Source organism: Chelon labrosus, assembly GCF_963514085.1.
Source record: "Chelon labrosus genome assembly, chromosome: 6".
Lineage (NCBI taxonomy): Eukaryota > Metazoa > Chordata > Actinopteri > Mugiliformes > Mugilidae > Chelon > Chelon labrosus.
The window spans coordinates 9,552,306-9,569,489 of NC_140342.1; the positions used below are offsets into that span (position 1 = coordinate 9,552,306).

Genomic DNA, 17,184 nt, shown 5'->3' on the forward strand with positions numbered 1-17,184 from the left:
CTTTTAGTCCATTTATATGTCTATGCATTTTAGTTAATCCACTATCCACCAGACACACGTCTTCTACTTTCTCTAGATGTGTCTCCTTACCTTTACAAACATAACCCCTGACTGGACATATTTCCACTGCCATTTTTCTGCTACTGCAAGTGTCAGTTTCTTTTAGCTGACACTCACAAGCATGTGGTCTGTTGCATGGATATGTTTTCACAAAGAAAACACCACTCTGTCTGTTTTTGCATGGGGTGTAAAAAACATGGCAGGTTGAGAAAACTGAAGGCTGGGCTTTTCACACAGAAGCTTCATCTCAGCACCATCTCTGCTGTCCCTGATATATTCTGTCTGGTGTTAAAGTTAGCAGAGCTCAATTTAGTTTCAGCAGAACTGATTTGACTTTGCTGAGTAGTTCATGTGTGTCGCATACGTGGCTGTTGGCTGTGTATCCATACAATTCTAACCCTGATTTCATGTTGCAGATCACACTACACCTGTTTGTCTTTATGGATTTTATGGACTTTAATGAGTTCTGCAACTGCTGTTGACCTTTAAAGTGTTTCCATTTGCAAATGAAAACAAATGCAATCAGCAGTGAGAAAACTGTCAGGAAAGACAAGAGCGTGTTGCATGTCAACAGACTCTTCTTATCTGTGGCGTGCCTGTGAACACATTTGTTGATGTGTGACTTTCTGCGAGTCATTTCTAGTCCACAGCAACTGCTAAGTCATCTTCTTTCAAGCTTATTTTTTGAGTTTTCAGATGAAAATACAAGTGGGTGTTACACTAAATATATTCCAAAGTATTTTCTCTTTCGATATTTCACTGGTACAGAACACAAAAGGCAAAATACCTATATTTCAGACTGGAAATTCAGCCTCAAAATTTGCTCAGGAAGTGACCACACGGAGAGGTCAAATGCACCACCCACCACACCCTCTTCCCCCACTGTGAACCTTTATTAACCGCTGAGGACTGCTACCAATGATGACTGGACAATTGTTCTCTCAATTGCGAAATCAGTTCTGCAGAAACAGAGCTTGAGCAGCTATGAACAAGCTCTCCACAAGAGTGACTGTGACTTTTCTTATCTAACACTGAGAACATCTGCACCGAGAGTGACAGTGAGGGATTTTATCTATCTTGCTTCAACAGAAAAGCAGAAGATCCTGGTTCCTTTTTTTTTTTTTCAGTAGTTGTCGATGTGCTTAACAAATAGACTCGCTGAACTACTCATCATTGAAAGATTTTTTATTTCCTGGAACAAAAGCTGCTAGAGCGTTAACCATAACGCAACTCAAGGCATTAACTGTGGCCTAATATACTTAAAATTCTCTGGTAGAGCAAATCACACATCAGCAACATGCCCCACACGTAATGAACTATTTTTCCACTTTAAAACAGTGGACTTCAACATGCTTGTTATATACATGTTTATGTAACTTTAAAGCAATAATCTGACATTTGGGGAAATATTATTATGTAGTTTTTTTTTTTACCAGTTTTACCAAGCTTATCTTAGCATAAAGTCTGGACATGGGGAAAAGAGCTAGCTTAGCTAAATGTAAGAAATGCAGCCATAAAAGGGAACTTGTAAGCTTGCTTAAGACATGTGAAGTCGTGCACATGAAACACTCTGTGTACAAGATGTAGCACAACTGTAAATCGTGATTATACCATTGTTAGGGAACTGTTGGCATCTAGAAACCTTTTAGGCTAACAGATTAGCATGCTAATGGCCAGGTATCAAATGCAAAGCTGTATTTTAAAGATGAGGTTGTTGGGAATATCAAACTTTCCTCAGATATACTATAAAATTATGATGAAAACACCACATGATTAAATTCTGATATATCAATTACCATCCTCCTCCACCATTTCTGATAAAGCCCGCAAACGTCACAGCTCTTGAAGTCTGACCTTCTCAAAACTCTCTCTCCGTGGTCATGAGCGGGGGTCGTTCAGATGGACTTTACTTGTTAAACACAAACTCATGTGAAGACGGCATTTATCGACTTTATTTGCTATTTTTATTGGTGCACTAGTTAATAATAGCGTGACATTTTGGGAAATACAGTATCCTTCTTGTCAAGAGTAAGCTGAGAACATACTACCCCCATGACTGTTTCACCAGTATGATGAGTTAGCTTAACGCAGTCACTGAGCGAGGGGGAAAAACATTTCAAGCCGCTGTGAAACATCACTACTCAGATTTTAGTTCAATATAAATTAGTTTGCTCCAGGGGTGCTTGTTTATGTGGCTAGCTGTTTTCACGGTCTCCAGGTTGTATGCTAAACTAAGCAAATCGAATGCCAGCTCTAGCTTTGAATTTAGCTTGCGCATGTTAGCTTTATTCCTGTATAGCTATAATTTCATAACTTTTCAAAGTTTCACTGTTCTTTATAGTGGAAGTGAAACCATAACATATACTAAGATAGTGATACAACAAAAACAAGAACATTAAAACGATAACAACTGAACAAAAGATAGCCAAGGCACATGGTTGTTTCATTATGTGCCTATTTGCCTAATGATGCCTAACGTGTATCAGTTACTTGACACAGAAAAACAGAAGTAAATGTGTGAAACCTAGCAGGACAAAAGTCTTAAAATAGATCATAACATATCATCTCCACAGTATTTGGAACCGACACGTAGAAATTCTACTTGAAGGGCGAAATTATGATTTTCTGAATGAGACTCTTATCTGTTGTTGTGTTTGGAAACATATCTGTCCACGTCCATGAACTCTGGGAGTTATAGAGTGACGATGGGCAACCTGAATGACACATCATGAATCACAGCTCCGTAAGTTTAAAGGGTGGGTCAACAGTACAAACCACAAGAGGGATACTACAATTCCTGTTACTCAGTGATATCACTCTTACTTTTGAATGATGAATGCTCGCCCTCTTGGGCTGTGCATTTACTGAGTTAGTCAGACTTGTATGTTGGGGCAGTTTTCCATATGCATTTGCACTTTAAAGGACTTTGTCAGAAATAGAAAATGGAAACATATGACTGAATGTGATATAGCTGCTGGTGTCACCAATATAACATATCACACATGTAGAGTTTGGAAACTGACACCTTTCATTCATGAACTCATATTTTTAGCGGACCAAAAGTGGACAGATCGTCCTAATTATAAAAAAAAAGTTTAATACTTTATCCAGAATCATTTGCAGACAATGGCTGAAATCTGAAACCTATTGACATAGGAGTACCACAGTATTTAAACACCCACAGCAACGCTAGAAATGTTTGAGTCATATTTATAGTTCTGACCTAGGATCACCCACTTAGATCACAGTTTTAAATCTTACTGTTTATGGTTTTGATGACTGGACTATGGAGGCTTTGAGTGATTTTTTCCACAGGTGACGTTACAAAGTCAATGATGGAAAATACAGGACACCCATGACATACATGCTAGGCGCCAGTTCAGTCCAAAATCTGCCTCACTTTCTGATTCAGCTGTGAAATATGGTGACCTTTCTGAAGATTTTAAATCCACCCTGGCTTTAGAGATTTCATCACGTAAAACTTTGCAACCCATATTATCATAATTCTGTGGCGTCGCTTAATTTCACAAGAATGATGAGGCATCAGAAAAAAGACTTGCATCACAGACCCACAGAGTTATTTTTACAATTTAGGATTTCACTTGTTGATAAATTTCTATACTGTATATTCTCCTGCTACATCCACAGACTGCAGTTACTGGTACTTGAATCAAGCTACTTTTCTAGCTTCAGACCCAAACTGATTTTAAAATATAATTATAGATTCAAAGACACCATGTGGCAGAAGAAATTTGACCCTTCTTTTGGCCTTGCATCAATCTGGAATACACTCACTTGCCCTAACATTATGAACATTATGAACACTACAACTCCAAATCCAATCTAATATAACGGTCCAGCAATAAATCTAAGCACTTCTAGAAATCTCAGCAAGTTTTATATATTTTATACAGAATTTATATATCTTGTATAGTTTTATCCATATCCTTCATATACTGTACTTACCTCTGTATTTGTATGTAAGTCTTTATATCAGAGATACATATTTACATACACGCACAATATATCTCTTGTCCGCTCCATATTTTATACTTTTATATATCGTGTCCATCATATATTTACGGCCGTGTATCCTATTGGCTCTATAATATCTCTATCTATAGCAGAAACATGTGTACAACACAGTACATTTCAATACTGCAGCTTCCAAAATGAAAACACAGTTGAATCAACAGCTCTCTCTGTTATTTTAAACTAATGCTGGATAACATTACTTTCAAGAAGATAAGATTTAGACTGCTGCTATATTAGATATTTATTTCACTAGTGTACCTAATATACTGGCAAGTGAGTGTATATTATTAACATAGATTATTAATGCACTTTTAATTATTTTGGCTTGTTTTATTTTATATTTTAGTTTTGTGTCGAGCACTTTTTTTTTTACTTAACTTTATTGGCACTGTTATTATTTAACACGAATATTTTTTTCTGTCGGCATCCTCTCTTTACTGACAGCTAATCCCTTTGAATCCTGACGGCATGAACATTAAGCTCCTATAGTAAATCATCATTAGCATGTATTTATTTACACTGTTATTAAAAATCAAACGAAACCCCACTTGACTAAATCAGAGTTGCAGAGAGTGAGTGAACCCTGCTGTCCCGTGTGGCTGCTGCCCTCTGTCGGGCTGTGTGTGGTGTCCTCCTCCGGGGCAGCAGGGGGCGCTGGCGATGCGACGTCCTGCTGGAAAAGGAGCAACGTCAGGAGTCTTCCGCATCCTGAGACCGCTACAGAGTCCAGGTAGAAGAGGAGTTAAATCACCCCAAAATGGTGAGTAAATCATGCCCATCTGCATATAATGTGGACAATACAGTTGTATCGACATGTATCTGAGGATATATAAGTGTTAGGGTGGGTTTGAGTGTGAGATGGTGCTGGATGTTTCCTTGCTGCTGCGCTGTTCCGGGCCGGCGTACTGCTCTGCTCCAGCGTGGCGGTTCATGGCTGATGAAACCTCAGCCGACCTCTTGCATTTAAACAGTAAATCCGCTTTTTGTCACACTGTCGACACTTGTTAGCTTAGTTGCGCGTGGGTATGCGTCTCTTCTCTTCAGAGCCAACGTTGTAACATGCTGACTCTTCATTTCTTCTCAGGGTTTCGTCAAAGTGGTGAAGAGCAAGGCCTACTTCAAGAGATATGAAGTCAAATTCAGGAGGAGGAGAGGTAAATGTCAGCCCTCACTGTAATGCCAGCCCTTTAATATTATATTTATGTTTCATTTGTTTAATTGAGTTCTCTTTGACTATTTTCAGGACATGTGTGAAAATCTGCTGATGTTTTCAGTCATTTTTGAAAATTGTTGTCTTATCAGAGGGGAAAACCGACTACTTTGCTCGCAAGCGCCTGGTTGTTCAGGATAAGAACAAGTACAACACTCCTAAATACCGGATGATCGTCAGGTTCTCCAACAGGGACATTTGCTGCCAGGTGAGTGACTGGAAGACTGAGTGAAACTCATGTGCCAACATGTTGCAGGGGACCTGACTCACCCTTCTATGTCTCTTTTCCAGATCGCCTATGCAAAGATCGAAGGAGACCAGATTGTGTGTGCCGCTTATTCTCATGAGCTGCCCAAATATGGCATCGCTGTAGGCCTCACAAACTACGCTGCGGCCTACTGCACGGGGCTGCTGCTGGCCCGCCGGGTAAGAACACACTGAAAGTGGCAGCGAGTGTGTGTGATAGGGAGGTCAGTTTCAGATTGTAGGAGCCAAAGTAACATAAGTTGTTCTTTATTTGATCTCCAGTTGCTGCACAAGTTCGGAATGGACCAGGTGTACGAGGGCCAAGTGGAGGTGACGGGCGACGAGTTCAATGTGGAGAGTGTGGACGGTCAGCCGAGCGCCTTCACCTGCTACCTGGACGCGGGTCTTGCCAGAACCACCACAGGGAACAAGGTGTTTGGAGCGTTGAAAGGGGCGGTCGACGGAGGACTGGCCATTCCTCACAGGTCAGTATTACGTGAGAGCGCCACTCTGTGGACGTAGAATGGTTTTAGGATGTTTTGCAACTCCACTTCCGCACCAAAAGAGAAGAGAAACAATAGAGAAGTCTCCTCTCTACAACATGATGCCTGGCATGGTGTCTGTGTGGGGAGTCATTGATGAGTTTGTGTCTTGTTTGCTGGTTCTTCTCTGCTTCTTGATGATGATACAAAGCATGCTGAGCAAAATGTAGTTGGTCCTTCATTTGCACTAGCTGACGTTCACTGTCCTTTTCAAGACGGGGCTGAGAGAAGCGAGATGAACCAAAGCAAACATCCGTCGTTGTGTTAGAATACAGATCATAATTACGAGAAACTAGATTTGTTAGACACTGGGGATGCTGCATCCCTCGACTGAATCCTTGAACCCTTCTCGTTTCCAGTCTAAAGCGCTTCCCCGGCTACGACACAGAGAGCAAAGAGTTTAACGCAGAGGTTCATCGCAAACACATCATGGGCATGAATGTGGCCGACTACATGTCCTACCTGATGGAGGAGGACGAGGACGCCTACAAGAAACAGTTCTCTCGCTTCATCAAGAACGGAGTCACGCCAGACACAGTAAGATGCCAGCTCTTCCCTTTCTTGTTTAGAGACCACACATCCCTGGCTATGTGATTTTTGTTTTTTCTTTTAATATAATTAGGATTTATGTTCAGCAAATCATTATAAATCCTGCACTGACAAGAAAATAGGTACAGGTAATTTCAGGGCAGTGTCATTATTACATCATTTGTCCAGCAGAGGGCGCCAAGAGGTTTATAATAAAACTGTAAAATGTTCTGCTCTTTGCTCTGTTTGATCACAGCTCTGAAGTCTCCCCTGCTGCTCCATCCCTAGTGTTTGTTTGCACTGGCCTTTTTAAGCGTTTACAGAGGCAAATGCTGAATGCAAATTGAATATAAAGTAGTTACTGTTTTATAAGCTGCAAAAACAAAGTCCAAACTTGGAACTGATAAGAGCATGTGTGTCAAATGTGACCTATTCCAACCTGGCACGATGGTGTGTGTAAGATTGTTTGATGCAAATAAAAACATTAGTTACACTGTCACCTGACTTGAAGCTTCTGCACATAGAGCAGAAGGATTGGTTTCTGTAACTGATTGATGTGTCTGGTTCTCTGCTTCTTGATGATGATACAAAGCACGCTGAGCAAAATGTAGTTGGTCCTTCATTTGCAACGGCTGATGTTTACTGTCCTTTTCAAGACGGGGCTGAGAGAAGCGAGACGAACCATCATGCGTGGAGTGAAATATCTCGACATGGTACTTAAACGTGTGCCATTTTGATTTTCAGGTAGAAGAAATGTATAAAAAAGCCCACGCCGCCATCAGAGCGAACCCCGTACACGAAAAGAAACCCAAAAAAGACGTCAAGAAGAAGAGGTGGGTTCCCAAGTTGCATACTTTCTGTCCTTGCCTGAAATGCCCGAGTTACATTGTTGATTCCCACAAAAAAAGAACTGCTCTTACTTAATTCCAAGTCCCTGTCAAAGCCTTGAATAGCTGTAATGTGATCTTCCCAGTCATGAGCAATCATTTCTGTCCTCTAATGTGCTGAATGTTAATGGAGCTGCCGTTGTGTCTTTCCGGGCAGGTGGAATCGCGCCAAGTTATCTCTGGCACAGAGGAAGGATCGCGTCGCCCAGAAAAAGGCCAGCTTCTTACGAGCACAAGAACAAGAAGCAGGGGACGGTTAGAGGGTCGGCACAGATCTCTGCTGCAAAAACACAACACACATCACAGACAAATAAATTTATTTCAAACTCAAACTTTTGACTGTGTCTTTATGTACTCATTAAACAGATTCTGGTGTGGTTGGTTGGAAGTTTTCAAGGGAACTTTATACCCTCTTTTGCGTTTAAATTACACCCGTGGTTAATATTTACCGTGATGATCCTTAATCCATGTGATGATTCATTGTGATTACAGCACAGTGCATTTTAAGAAGAACCTAGAAAAAGAGTTAACAACCTACACTGAAGTGGAATGCAGTTTAATTGTGCAAAGTCATGCTGGTTTCTTCTATTAGTAAACATCTTGTACATTTTTAGAAATCAAACTTGCTTAACATGCTATACAGGTCAGGTCTGTCTAGGTAAGCAAGTCAGGTTGTCTCAGTCACAGGTTTGTTTCAGCAATATATGGAAAAGTTCATGGAAATGTTTCTTTTGTACAGCATCAAATGTCATAAGTTTCAATCAGTATGTCCAGCAAATGGTAAACATTCATTAAATGACTTCAGCATGATCTCTATGGTACTGTGACATACAATCTAAACAAGGATATAATACATTACCACAAGTGCTCATTTCAGTGAGAAATGCAAATAAGTAACATTCGCAAATTAAATACATAAATTCTTCTGTCATTGAGGGTTAAAGGTTGAAAATGTACAGCGTAGTGCAGTACACTGACAACGGTAACGGTAACATTTGTGGAATACTGACAAACCATCACATTGTCAAGGTTGAAGTTTCTGAGGTTATACTCAAGTGACGGCTAAAGGAAAAGCCACCAGGACAGCTTCAGTGCTCATTGAAATAAAGAGTCTGCTGGTGCTGTACGGAGACATCTGTTCAATACCTAAACTAATTCATTCAAATTTTTACTTCAGTGTGTTACTGATCTGAACTTGTTAAAGCTTCATTCTGGCTATTGTCAAACAATCCCCTGGAAATTTTGAAACCAATCTCTGTAAATACTAATAATTACATATCTGTCAGTCACAGACACCTTCATCTCACCAGAGACCATTATTTGATAATATGGGGATGTATGACTGTCAGGACCTTTTGTTTCAATAAACATGAAGGTATATTTTAGGCCGGGTGCAGCTGACAATGTTGTAAAATGTGAAAGAACTGTTGGAGCACTCCACTAGGAGGCAGAGTGGGTGGTCCACGAATCAGAGGGTTCGATCCCCGGAATGCGCCACATACCGAAGTGTCCTCGAGCAAGACACTAAACTCCGAGTATGGGTAGATGCGTCTGTGACTGTAAAGCGCTTTGAGTAACAAAGCGCTATATAAAAACAAGGCCATTTACCGCTCCCCAGTGATGTTACGGAGCTTCATAGGAACATAGACAAAATTAGGGAGCTATCTGAATATAGTATATTTTAAATACACTTAAAGGACCAGTGTGTTGGATTTAGTGACACCTAGTGGTGATGTTGCAGATGACAACCAATTGAATACCATCTCTCAACCCTCCCTTTCCCTGAAGCAGACAATCTTTGATAAAATCCATTTTATGCTTGGTTTATCCAGCTGCAATGAACCAATGCAGCAGTCAAATTATGCTGGTAATCTATGCCAGCATATGTGTTTATACATGTGTGTCGATATTTAATGTAATTTTAATGCTAAAACACTAGTCAAACTGAGTGGCTCATGTTGGAGTTACTAAAAGTTGAGCTACAGTTACTTTCACTGACATCCAGAGAGAAGACGTCTGAGTAGATGGTGTGATACACCAAACTAATGGTCTTTTCGGCCATTTGAACCAGTGGCTGAATGGACAGTGAGGGAGATCACTCTGACTGGCTCTTCATTAGACAACCAGAGCAAAAGAAGTGTAAAATGGAAATGACAAAAATTTTACATTCAAAGGGTGTGCAGAAGGGTTTTCGAATTTTACATCTTTATCTGCTCCGAACATTGAACTATACTACTGTCATTGAGAAAAGATTAGATTTTCGACATGATCGTCTGGAATAAATAAAATGTAGACCATCTTGTCAGCATACTTCAGGACAGCCCAGGTTTGTACAACGGTTTGTAGCTCTTCCTAGCCTCCTAGCCTGCCAGCTAATAGTACGGTTTCCTGGAAGAGTAATTTCCTGTCACTCAGGAGCAGATAATATGTGCCAGCTTGCTGTTGGGTGTTGTTTTTGTAGTGTGTTCAAGTTCAACTTTTTGGCCCAAGCCCAATCACAGTCGGTCTTCGATGCCAGTAATTCTTTGCTGTCTGTTTGGTGTGTCTGTAACTTTTTGAAAGTTCCTGCCCTTCGAAGTTTCTAAGGACGACTTCTCAGATGGATCAGCTTAGCAAACTATCTTGTTCATCAGTTTAGGTGGTTGCCACTTCAGCGCAAACATCCAAAAGGTCTACATCCAGCATTTGGTTTGTCCATTCTAGGCTGCTATAGGGACATGGCAGCTCTGTGGAAGAGAATCTGCTCTATCATGTAGATATGATGGGCTCTAAGTTAATGACAACACTGATTAAATACTCATGGAAAAATAAAGTGAATACTATATTCCAAGCCTGCAGACAGATCCCTCTAAATCTTAGACACTGGTTCTTTAAATGTGGAGCTTGGACACTTAGTTTCTAGTGTTTTCCTGAATGGAATAAAGTCATCTTTCTAAAAACACGGTGCCCCGCAAATATCAGAATGATTTTGTGGGAGAAACAACAGCTTAGTCTTTCAGCTCTAGAAACTAACAACAGTAAAATCTGTTAATCATTCATTTTTTTAACCAGGTACCTTAATGACATTCCACTGTAGTGAACAATACAATACAATACGACATGTTCATATGAATAGCTTTAAGTGTGACCGGTGGCAACATGCAATCATTCAGTATATTGTAGTCTTAATAAAGAAAGTTGTCCAGGCCCCTAACTTTTGAAATCGAAATAGAGGAGGTAGGACCATCAGTCTGACCATTTTTAAGTGTTAGAAGTTGATAAAAATTTAATTCGCTACTCTAAATCACAGCATATTCTCCACTCAGTTCTACATGAAAAACTGACTGGCCTTGTCATGAGTCCTTTGTGTGTGAGATCTGTCTCCACAGCAGCGCTTTCAGGTTGTTGAGAATAAGTGAGTGCTCCATGTTCATCTGCCCAGCATTACCTTTGAGAGCCATGCAGGCGTACAACTGCCTCTCAAGTTCCTCTCTCATACCTGACGGTGCCCCGCGCAGGAGGTAGTCCTTCAGTGTCCCGCACGCTTTTGCCAAATTTGGCTGTGCCGGCTCCTCCCTGCACCGTTTCTCCGTCAAGTCACATGATGTTTGGCAGTCTGCCCCATAAACACAGTCGGCGTCCGTCTCACACTTCAGTACTCGCATGGTACGTCTGAACTCGTCCTCGGGAACCACTGCTCGAGTGTTAGTCAGACGGAGCTCATGGCGGTCGGTGTAACCGAAGTGCGCTGCAGCAAGGTCACAGATCAGAAAGCTGCCGTAGGTTCCATGGAAAATGTCTTCCACAAGCTCCAGCAAGCCCATGGAGATCTTAGCCTTGCGAGGCCAGGAAGGGGTGAACCACTGGTCGATAGTGCGCTGCACACCACTGGGCACCCAGGATACAAGTGGCCAAGGTAGAGATAATCCATACAGTGGTCCATAGGGGATACGCTCCGTCATATACAGGTCTCCACAGTAACCAAGGAGGCGAGGAGTGTGTCCACGGTCCTGGAGCAGCATGCCAAGCAGCACCTCAATGAACAGAGCAGAAATCTGTCTCACCAATTTGCAGATATACTTTTACACCACGTTGACATCATGTATGAAAACTGAAACTGAAAAAAAAACTAAAAAAAAACGTTGATAATGATATTCAGAGGCTTACGATACCTCGTCCATTTGCAGAAGGGCCCACATAGAGCGGGCTTCTGGCAGTGATACCCGTCCATCTCTGTTGCCATCAGCGACAGAGAGTATCTGGCTGACAAGGCTGGCAAGGTTCGAGGTCTGCTCTCCAAGCTTGGACTGGTGGACCGAGAAAGAAAAACAAAGAAGTATTGTTCTAGGCCTTAGTCCATTAGAGACTTGATTTTGTCTAAACTCTTCTCACTCAAGTCCTCTTTACCTTGAGGTGATTAAAGACCATCTCTCTGAACTTCTCCACTGAGGTGCCTCTTGTAGGCTTGTCGAACACCGGGGCTTCTCTCCGTGGTTCTGGTTCCTCGCCCAGCTCGTAGTGCACAACCTCCCCCAGCTTACAGCGAATGATCCCATCGTGGTCTCCCCAGCTTCCTGTGTACACCTGGTAAACACAGGGATGCCACACAAACATGTAACATGACAAATGATCAAAGTTGCCATCAGTTGATCATCTCATCATTTAACAAAAGGCACAATAGTCTCCTACCTGGTTATTTGGCTGCGTTGACAGGCACCTGCTCATGTACAGAGTTTCTTTGTCACACAGACTGCTGCAAGCAGACCCATCGATGATTCCCCTCCTGTATTTATCGCACTTGGAGAAAGAGAGCGATATTACTTTTTTAGGTCTTAAATAGCTTTAGCACACTTTCATTTTCAGACCACAGTCACTTTTAAATAAATGCATGAGCTCACAATGGCGTTCCTGCACTCGTGTCCTCGGCACAGTTCTGTGTAGGCGGAGTATTGCACATAGAGCACCCAGCTCCCCACCAGCACAGTCAGCCATGTTAGGAACAGGTACTTTACCCGCACAAAGGAGATCCGAGCCTGTGAACGCGGAGCAGAAGGATCATGAAAAAATGAACAAGGAGCGGAACGACATGAATGTAATTCAGACTGTTGTAAAATTAAGCTGCAGTACTCTGTATCCATTTTGCTGCCCGTACGAACAAAAATGAGCGAAAGTGTTGAAAAAGACAATCAACCCTGATCACATAATATGTTACCATGGTGACAGCATGGGGTGTCCCATGACAGGGTACTGTATGTGCGGTTAGTCACTATGTGCAACAATAGCTCACTGAGCTGGAAAATGGATTTGTAGCTGGAGGTCCAGCAGTTCCAGCATGACATACCTTTTCTGTTATGGCTGATTTAAAAAAAAAATATCTAATTACTGCCTGAGTCACAGGATACACACATCACATGTCTAACAATATTCTAAACAGGATGTCCTCTTGTTTCTGTGGCACTGTGCAAGTTAATGCAGTTAGCAACTTATTTGGTGATAAAACTGAACTGCGGGGTATAAATACTATACATATGTGTGTAGGTGACATAACACGCTAAAAACAAATTTTTAGTTAGTAGAAAAACGAACCTGACAGCCGATAAGGCAACACAGTCTGCAAATGATTATGTGAGATGATAAACGTAATGGATGTTCACTTTACTATGATAAAAAAATAACAAAAATATCCAGAACCGAGTAAATAAAGAAAACTAAAAAACCACAACATAATTGTAAAGCAAATGTTTGTCGTCGTTAAAACTACTGTCAACCTGAAGTTAAATGACAAATCAGTTATTCATATTAAAACACAGCTCTGAGGGCTTGTAGTTAGGAACAGTGGTGCTTTGAGCTAGATGCTAACATTAGCAAGATGGCAATCTTACATATTTGCAAATTAGGACTAACCACACCCTAACCAGCACAGCTGAGCCTGAAGGGAATGTCATCACTATTGTAGGTTATAAAACTACACATTGAACCGAAACTAAGGCTGGCTCTAGAAGATAAGTCAGTGTAGTCATTAGTATTCAGGGGACCAAGGAAAAAATGTTCTCCCTATCACTTCTTTAGTTGTTGAGATATCAGTGGGTAAGGGTGAAACAGCGGATAGGTGCTACACAAAGAGTCAAGGGTTCATCAAAGTAACTCATATTCACCCACTAAGTGGTCATGAGGTCTAAGCCAAGTTTCATGGCAATACATCAGATAATTGTCAGACATTTGGACTTTACAGTGTCTGTTGTTACAGAGTCTAAAGCGATGGTGATAGCACTGCTAAGACAATACCATTTAAGTTTCCACTTATGCTAAACTACTTAAAATGGATTTTTCTATTGGAATTAATATTCTAATGATTGACAAATCACCTGATGATCATTTCAGCTGCACATACAGTAAGGGAATAATTAAATACAACCATGAAGAGCAAGTCGTTGCAAGGCACAGCTCAGCAGTTAAAAAGAATTTGGGTCAAACTGTCTGTTCTGCATGAGCCACAATACTCAACTTCAACAAAACAAAACTGCAGTTACTCATTCTCCAAGGACTTTGCTGCACTTGGGAGGATAAAGTCCTTTTGGTTCTCTCTTTGATCACATGGCTGGAACTGCTTACGTTGGGTGTATTTTGGCAAAGTACCGCGCTTCTCTTCCAGCTTCAGCAGTGTTTCCAAATCTCAACAAAATATGCAGCCAGTGTGGCAGGGACAGAAGCTTTTTGATCTTTGATGTGCTGTAATTACTGTAGGGTGTAAACAGGATGTAAGATCTTTCTGTTTTTGGTCCATACAAACTGCAACGTAAATTAAAGCATCAGATCCACAATCACACACACAGACACAGAGGGTCAGATTACTGAAAGAAATTCAGATTGTTTATAGGGTTCTGGCAAATGAGATGACCTAATGAAATAAGTAAATACCCAAGAAAAACAAAGAGAGCACGTGGGAAAACCATAACTTTACTGAGCTGCCTTCCCTGAGGTGGATTTAATACAATTGTCTATTTACTACCGCAGATTATTAGAGCTTTAACAGCCACTTTTCTGCAGAGCTGAAGCTTTGCTTTTAAACAATTCGTGTGCTGAACAAACGGATACCGGGAGCCAGGGTGGGAGACGGGGGATATCGGGGGAGAACAAACAGTACACATTATTGTCAGATTGGACCACGTATGAAGGTGCCCTGTAGATAGGAATTTGTACGCTCATGAAACATGCCCAGACAATACTGTGGGATCAAAAAAATGCTCGTAGCAGACGACTGACTTTGAGTCATGTGTGCAGGTTGACTGTCTGGTGGTGTGTCTGGGCAAACACGCACATGATGCAGACTCTACGTTACAGAAGTGAAACTTGAGCAGCAAAGAGCTTAATCCTTCATTAATCCCTTGTGGTCATCTACAGCATCTCGTCTTCCCCCGGGACCTAATACAGTATGCAGTGTCTAACCTCACAAGGGAAACATTAGATAAATGCCCATGTAGGGAGATTAGAAATGTCAAAAAGGTGCTAAAATATTAACATTTCTGTAGGTAACATGGACAGATATGTAGAGGCCCAGGAGCTTAACTGAGTAAAAAGTGTATTACACTGTATTTGAATAAACTGTCCTTAAAATGTATAGCAGTGTAATGCAGTTAAGGTGGCAGCAGCTCATGCTGGATACCGACAATAACACTGATGATAATGGGAGTCATGTAATGAGTCCTGCAGAAAAGAAAAGAGTTAAGAGTTGAATGAAATGTACATAGCCGAATGAACCCACTTAGCGCAAAACCTATAGTGCAAACTGTAGGATTACCACCTGTCAACAGATAGATTCAGTTACCCAGCATTAGCTTCTTATATTCCAGCTGTGGCTGCACTGCAAAAGGATCTGCAGTATCGTACCTACATATACAGTGTATCATGTATCATGTAGATAAGGGTTGGTGATGATGGCCTGTAGTTTGCCCATGATCCATTTATCTCCCAAATCTCATGACGTTACTATTGGCTAAAATGTCACTAATGACATTAACTAATGGCTAATGAGTGAAACTTGCCTATAGAGACACATTAAATCCCTCCATAGCCAGTTCTCATGTGGCTTTTTAAACATTTCTTGATCAAACAGGCTTATTCATGTAAAGCTATTTGTTTTCTGTTTTCTGGCTGCACAGTTTACTCCCATACATACATATTTGTGTGACATATGTTGAGTTTGCAGTAAACTAAAACCTGAAAGTCCCTTAAATCTGTTGTCCTGCTTTTTTGGTTTGCAAATTTATCCGGATAGCCTTTCTTCTTGGAATCTTGGACCTGCACTAACACGTATACACTCTCTGCCAGTACACTTTGGTGTGTCGACTTCTTTTAAGATTTGGCAAGCCAGTTTGCGTTACGTAGGTGTGTTGACCTGTGAGTGTATTTTACCTCAGTACAAAAGGTACTAACTGATCTCAAGCTGTACCCGCTATAAAATACACAGTGTTTGCCAAATTATCATGACAAGTGTACTTTGCCAGAAGTCTCTAGTGACTTGCAAATCTCTGCGATAAAACAGGAACATGACAAACACATACGTTTCTCTATTGCATCAGGACTGAAAAAAATAAATAAAACACCTATGCACAGCATTGTCTTTGGGTGTGTGTAAGGGTGTGATAACTCCTTTGACAAGTCCAGGATGAAATAAATATTGCATGAAACTCTATGAAATCTGCTCAGCCATCACGTTTCATCTTCCGGGCACCACACAATTCAGCTTTCACACGACTTCAACCGTCAGACTGTAGCTCCAAACCTGAAACAAACCAACAGTACCGTATGCTGTAATGCAGAAAAAAAGGTGGTTGCTCTCACCAAGAAAAATGCAACCATGTAGCTACTCTCTTCATCTTGCATAAGCTTCTAAGGGGGAAGTTTCTGGCAGCAGGCGACTGGTACCCAAATCAGGACCCAAGCAGCAGGATTACAGCTGCCCTGCTGGCACTGCTGATGGTGATGAGACAACTGTGAGGGAAAGTCTTGGCATCTTTAAGTCAAATGCGAGGAGAAGAAATTAAAATAATGACATTTCTCCTCATGGAATACAGACATCCTCAGAGGTGGGCCTCCTCTCTGCTCTACACTAACCATTGTGGGTCTTCAGAAAGGCTGCCAACCTATTTTTTCCCCCCAACATTAGTCACATTCATCAGGTATCAATCAGACAACTCACAATCCCCATCAGAGCAGCCTTGAGCCTTGTTTACTGCCAGCTGTCAGTCTGATGTGACTCCACGACGACAACATTAAACACACCGGATCACTTCGTTTTGACCAAAACTACAATCAGCGATTATCGATTAGCGACGTTACCTGAAAGTAGAAAGACTTTTTCACCCAGGCCCGTGGAAACAGACCCTTCGCCATCACAAAAATAGATCATCTCAATACGTGGACCTGGCAGTGGGAGATCATCCAAAACACACGGGAGGAGAAAGCGGCTTCCACATCAAACGACTGGGACGAAAAAAAAAAAAAAAAAAACACTACATATTATCCGATGTCATTCACACTATGATCCACGACCACAGACTAGCTGTTCGCACTGATATTGCACCTTGCCTTCTCCTCTGCTCTTTGCAGCAGCTGGCGATTTTTCAAGAGGACCAACATACCTCAAGCCAAGGAAAAAAATGCAGGTTCAAGGCGCAGGCGCAGATTGTTGGTCTGC

At 41.4% G+C, this 17,184-nt stretch overlaps 2 protein-coding genes across 3 annotated transcripts; one reads left to right on the forward strand and one right to left on the reverse strand.

Moving 5' to 3' along the window:
• The first annotated feature begins 4,720 nt into the window (after positions 1-4,720).
• Positions 4,721-7,858, forward strand: rpl5a (ribosomal protein L5a). Its single transcript, XM_084547409.1, has 8 exons — positions 4,721-4,855; positions 5,180-5,249; positions 5,398-5,513; positions 5,597-5,731; positions 5,834-6,036; positions 6,453-6,630; positions 7,366-7,454; positions 7,666-7,858. Exons 1-8 carry the CDS (start codon positions 4,853-4,855, stop codon positions 7,766-7,768), a joined length of 897 nt encoding a protein of 298 aa, XP_084403535.1. The 5' UTR covers positions 4,721-4,852; the 3' UTR covers positions 7,769-7,858.
• dipk1aa (divergent protein kinase domain 1Aa) lies at positions 7,809-16,925 on the reverse strand. Of its 2 annotated transcripts, XM_084547408.1 has the most exons (6): positions 16,827-16,925; positions 12,386-12,520; positions 12,177-12,284; positions 11,895-12,071; positions 11,660-11,794; positions 7,809-11,521 (listed from the first exon to the last, which is right to left on the reverse strand). In XM_084547408.1, the coding sequence occupies exons 1-6, from the start codon at positions 16,878-16,880 to the stop codon at positions 10,841-10,843; spliced, it is 1,290 nt and encodes a 429-aa protein (XP_084403534.1). In that variant the 5' UTR covers positions 16,881-16,925; the 3' UTR covers positions 7,809-10,840. The 2 variants fall into 2 exon arrangements, with proteins under 2 accessions (XP_084403534.1, XP_084403533.1); XM_084547407.1 differs by lacking the exon at positions 16,827-16,925 and having other exon boundaries at positions 12,386-13,167.
• Between the last annotated feature and the right edge of the window lie 259 nt (positions 16,926-17,184).

Coding starts and splice junctions, on each gene's coding strand:
- dipk1aa (XM_084547407.1), bottom strand. CDS start 12,625: ATGGATACAGAGTACTGCAGCTTAATTTTACAACAGTCTGAATTACAT. Junction 12,072..12,176: donor CAACGCAGCCAAATAACCAG/GTAGGAGACTAT, acceptor TGTGTTTACCAG/GTGTACACAGGAAGCTGGGG. Junction 11,522..11,659: donor CCCTTCTGCAAATGGACGAG/GTATCGTAAGCC, acceptor CTGTTCATTGAG/GTGCTGCTTGGCATGCTGCT.
- rpl5a (XM_084547409.1), top strand. Junction 5,250..5,397: donor CAAATTCAGGAGGAGGAGAG/GTAAATGTCAGC, acceptor TTGTCTTATCAG/AGGGGAAAACCGACTACTTT. Junction 6,037..6,452: donor GGACTGGCCATTCCTCACAG/GTCAGTATTACG, acceptor TCTCGTTTCCAG/TCTAAAGCGCTTCCCCGGCT.